General features: G+C 38.3%; 1 protein-coding gene across 1 annotated transcript; it reads right to left on the bottom strand.

Annotated features, from left to right (window-relative positions):
* Positions 1–3654: 3654 nt before the first annotated feature.
* LOC149181236 (uncharacterized) lies at positions 3655–4263 on the bottom strand. The gene has a single exon (XM_089414124.1). It carries the CDS (start codon positions 4261–4263, stop codon positions 3655–3657), a length of 609 nt encoding a protein of 202 aa, XP_089270250.1.
* Positions 4264–5181: the final 918 nt, after the last annotated feature.

The raw sequence follows: 5181 nt of genomic DNA, 5'->3' as shown, positions 1-5181 counted from the left end.
GATTTGCAAATGAGGTTGGCCATGGATTAGAGCCCTATCACGCCATGTAAACTTGTTGCTAAGTTTACATGTGGTAATATTTGTTTCTTATTTTCCATACAAAAAGAAGTTTTCAACTCTAAGTAATTGAAAGTCTGCCATGTAAATTTGTTGCTAAGGTAGTATGCCATTGTAAAAGTTTATTTATTCTTTTCTATAGAAGGAGAAAATATTTAATACTTTTAATTATCATGATGTGTGAGGGATTTTATCACCCAATAAAACAATGTTACAAAAAATGTTTTTGAGTAGTCAATTATATAAATCCACTCTTGGCATGATTTGTAAATTTTCAATGCTAGAGCAAGTGTTTAACAATCTAATTTATGTGTAGAAAGTGTAGTGGAGCTAAGGAATCCCAATGAAAGTCATTGCCAAAACTAATTAATCTTCCACGGTTGAGAAACATCCAAATATTGGGGTTGAAGAACATCCAAATATTGAATCCCATGGGCAAGAGCAAGGCCTTCTAAAATTAATGCCTATTGAAAAGTGTATTGTATTGGACATTATATAGGGCTTTTAGATGGTTTAGAGTTAATGCAACAGAGTCTTGTGCTTGGTATACACTGTGTTTTTAGATAGATAAATAAAATACGACTTTGACTTAACCAATGGCCCCTTTGTTGACCTTGAACCTTTTGGTGCAACACCATCTCCTTCACTAGGTATAGAAGGGAATTTATCACCCAACAATTTTTTTTACAAGAAATGTTTTTGAGTAGTCAACTACAAATGCACTCCTAGTGTGATTTGTAAATTTTCAACACTAGAGCAAGTGTTTAACAATCTAATTTGTGTGTAGACTGAGTAGTGGAGCTAAGGAACCCCAATAATAGTCATTAGCTGAACTAAATAATGTTTGCATAAGAGGTAGTGGAACTGAAGAACCTCTAAATATTGAAGTGAGAAAAAGGGAGGCCTTCCAAATAAGTGCCCTTTGAAAATTGTATTTTTTTGTGGCTTCATTTAGGGCTTTTAGATAGTTTGTAGCTAATATAGCAAAGTCTTATGCTTGGTATGGAATTTCAAGTGTTTGCCCCTTGTTGGCCCTTGAACCCTTTGTGGCAATGCCATCTCCTTCATTAGGCACAAGGGGCTTGCAGTCCTAGTTTGAGAAACATTATACAGATTAATTTTCTTGATGGAATTTGATTGGTGCCATCTTTTATAATCCTTGGTTTGCAAATCAACATTATACATGCTATGGGGATCACCTACTTATATAAGCACTTGACGAAAAACCAGTGATTTCTACAAAAACTTGCCTTCATATTCCAAAACAAGTGACCACTAAATACGATGTTCATTTTCACAACTATCTCAAAAAATTGCCTTCTCAATAAATTTTCCAAATGATTTAGGCATCAAAGGCATCCTTAGCTTTTACCTAAGGAAGTGTGAGATTGTACACTTACGCTGCACAAGTTCTTTCAATCAAGGTGGACACTTTGGGAGATGTAGTTTTGAAGTAGAATGTCTTTTCCTTGATGGCCTTGATAACCTATTTGCACATGTTGATTGAGCATGTATTTAGGTGATCATGTGTTCAACATAAGTTCCAATCTAAGTCTTTAAAAACATTTATATCCATCAAACATTTAATTGGTGCCATCTTTTCCAATCCTTGGTTTGCAATTCAAAATTTTCAATGTTTGCGATGATTTCTTGTTTATATAAGTGCTTGAACAAAAAGATTGTTTTCAAATTTCATAGTAGATGACCACACAACCACCTAAATTTTTTTTCTTTACAAAAGAATTTGGCTTGACAACATTGCAAACTTTCCAAATGTTTTTTACATTCAAGTTGGACATGTTCTTTCTACCTACCAAGGGGGTAGCTTGGGAGATGTAGTTTTGAAGTAAATCTATTCAAGCTTCTTTGCCTTAGTAGTGTTGATAAATCATTTTGCACAAACTGCTTGAGCATACATGTAGGTGTCAATGTGCACAACATAGGATCCAATGAAGTACTTAAAAGCATTTCTTGCCATTATACCCAACACAAAGAAAGTTAGATTGTTTCAAGTCTATGAAAAGTTACCAAATAAAGACATTGTAACAAATATGGTGATGATGATGATGATGATAAACAATTAAGGGTCATAAACATTATCAATATGTATAAACATTATCCACTAGGTCATTATAAATAATCAACTCAATTATTAATTATCAATTATAGTAATGTTTCATGCTCTATATAATTGTAATTAATTTCCTTTTGGATATTTTCATTGTCTTTGACAACAAAACTACTGACTTTTGACCACATAAATTTCAAGAGATTCTCTAATTTTTTTTGTAAGTAAGATATTATGTATTACTAAAAAAACCTGAAAATTACAATGTTTGGGTTGTGCGGGGGAGAGAGCCTGACACAAGGACCAACAAAAAAGCCTGATGTGGCCTTAGTATTATCTTTTTTACATAGCAGCCATGGCAAAAATGGGTTCTGTGTTCTTTGATGGAAACAGAGGAGAACCCTTTTTACAACATCCTAAAAAAGGAGAGTATTACTTATAACCGAAGTGGAGCAAACTAGGCCTGAGTCTAATATTTCTGAGACTAATACTTTTGCAGCAGTTAAACCTCCATAGAGGAAAAGAGACAAAAGAGAGTTGGTTGAAGTCATTCTTGGTTGGTGGTCACCAGATCATCATCCAGGCTAATGGGGGTCTCTTGGGTGCTCCCCTCTTGCTGCGCGATAGAGTTCAGGCGACTGGTGGAGGCTCTTGTGGGCTCCTTCTTGATGCTTGGGGTGCCTTCAACTACAGAATGGACCTTCGCCGTCGACTTCCTCCTGATGACCGTATATTGCGGTGAATCCCAAGTTATGAACCAATAATGGTGGACGACTTCAACATAGATGACAAACTTCTCAGTAAGGCTGTCAATCTTTGTTTCGAGTACCTTGGTGCGCTCCTCCTACTCCTGCATTGCAAGCCCCATGATGGTTTTCATTTGCCACCATGTTTCTATGGTACGCACATAAAGGTTCTCGTGCACTCTGGTGAGGGAAGGACCAGGGATCCAAGCGAAGTCGGTGTCAACTTCCTCAGTTGTGACCTCTCTACGAAGAACATTTTCTTAGGCTTCCAAATTGTCTATGTGCTGTTGAGTTTCTAGATTAACAACCGCCGCGTATCGCAGAGCTGCGTGCCTCACAGAGGTCTTCGGGCGGGTAGTAGCAGGCGAACCTAAAGAATGCCACCGGGAACCTCCCCGACTGGAGCTATTCTTCAGAGCCATGAGAAAAACAGAGGGGCTGGGGGGCGAGAGGAACCATAGAGAAAATGATGAGCGAGGAGGAAAGAGAGTAGAGGAGAAGATGAGGGGGATATACATAGAGGCCAAGAGATGAAGCGAGGCATGGGGCGGGGAAGAGGGGCGGGAAGGGGAAGCATGCGAAGAATGGATGCTAGGTGGTGGAGGAAGAGGCAAGCAGAAAGGATGTGACAGGGAGGCGACGTCTGCACAAGGGAGAAGGGAGGTGGCAGTAAGGGCCATGACATCTGGCGAGCCGAGCATGGGTCTGGGCACGTGCGCCACTATGATGTCCTTCCTCCTATACTTGGAATCGACCTTGAAATGATGAAGGGTACGCAAACAATTATTGTTCGGTAGATTGGATATCTTTGTCATTAATGGATGCGCAGTGCTGATGAAGGTCACCGTCCTCCAGATCCTTCCATGCTCTGGAGTTCAGCTGAAGGGTCCTAGCTGTACCCTCATTTGCAAGTCTGTCTGTGAGCTTATTACCACTCATTCTCATGGCTTGAAAGTGGAGGCCTACCATTTTGTCTATTCTGTGTTTGATCCGCTGTATAATTTTGTTTAGTCGCCAGTTGTCAGAGACTTTTTCCACGTCGATGCCTTGTTGTAACTTTTTGCCTATCTGGGTGGCCAGCGTGGAATCTCCTTCCACGATCAGAGGATTGAGCTTTAAGTTGTGTGCGATGGTGATACCATTTTCCAGAGCATGAAGTTCAGTAGCATTGTTTGTGGCTGAACCTATGTTGCCCTCATATATCCAAATTATTTCACCTTTTGAGTTCCTGAAGACCCCTCCAAAACCTGCTTGGCCCGGATTACCTTTTGTTGCGTCATCGTAGTTGATATTTAAGGTGCCCAACTTTGGCGGCCTCGAGGTGTCTTTTTGATTGTCATGATTAGAGAAGGAGGTGATTTCATTAACCTTGATCTGAAGAAGGCCCAACATTGAGAGAATTCTCGCTTCAAAGTTGGTGGGAGGGGCTTTGGAAGTCTGAGTGGGTAGAGAAGTCACAGTTTCCCGGATTTCTCTTTTGATCTTTGATATTTTAATTTCCTCCTGAGTGGAGATGCCTTGGAGAGATTCTCTAATTTTGACAAGTCTTCTTTTGGCTGTTTAAAGTTCAAAATTTTGTTGAAAAATATACTGCTGCCATGTATTGAAAAAATAAAGTGGATAATTTTGTTGGAGCACAAATTGCATAACCATCCATAAGAAGAAAGATTCATTATGTGCAAAATGGAACACATAATATAAAACTGTCTGTAAGAAGTTGGCGATAGACATACAATTAAAAAGCTAGACTAAAATTTTCTAGACAAGTTTTTATTGGCTACTCAAGATACAAATTACAATTGTAAATTTGTTGTAGTAGTACTTGAAAGATCCATCATCAGTGGAAGTGGAAGATTCCATGTAACTCAACAATGTTGTAAGCTTGCAGAGATTAGTTGCATAACATCCATCTTATATTCATTTTGTAGCAATCATGGTCAAAGAGAAATTTGTGACATATTTGGGCATTGAGGATGTTAGTCAAGAATATTAGAACCATTTGTTTGTTTGTTTGTTTTTTGTTTTTGTTTTTGTTTTTGTTTGTTTGTTTTGTTTGTTTGTTTTTTTGTTTGTTTGTTTGTTTGTTTGTTTGTTTGTTTGTTTGTTTGTTTTTTTTTTTTTACTGAATCAGACTAAGCTATTATATTACAAAAAAGGCAAAATTTACATCATCAGTGTTACAACAGAGCCGTAGCCCTGTGATTCCTGTCGAAGGACTGACATAATGCTCAGGAATAATCATCTCCAAAATTACATAAGACCGACACTGAACCATATCGACAGTACATGAGACCGACACTGAACATACAT

The sequence above is a fragment of the Pinus tabuliformis genome, chromosome 3_2, assembly GCF_031772625.1.
Source record: "Pinus tabuliformis cultivar Carrire ecotype Pingquan chromosome 3_2, CPIR1, whole genome shotgun sequence".
Taxonomy (NCBI): Eukaryota; Viridiplantae; Streptophyta; class Pinopsida; order Pinales; family Pinaceae; genus Pinus; species Pinus tabuliformis.
The sequence above is the reverse complement of the archived record's forward strand: the minus strand, read 5'-3'. Positions and strand labels throughout refer to the sequence as shown.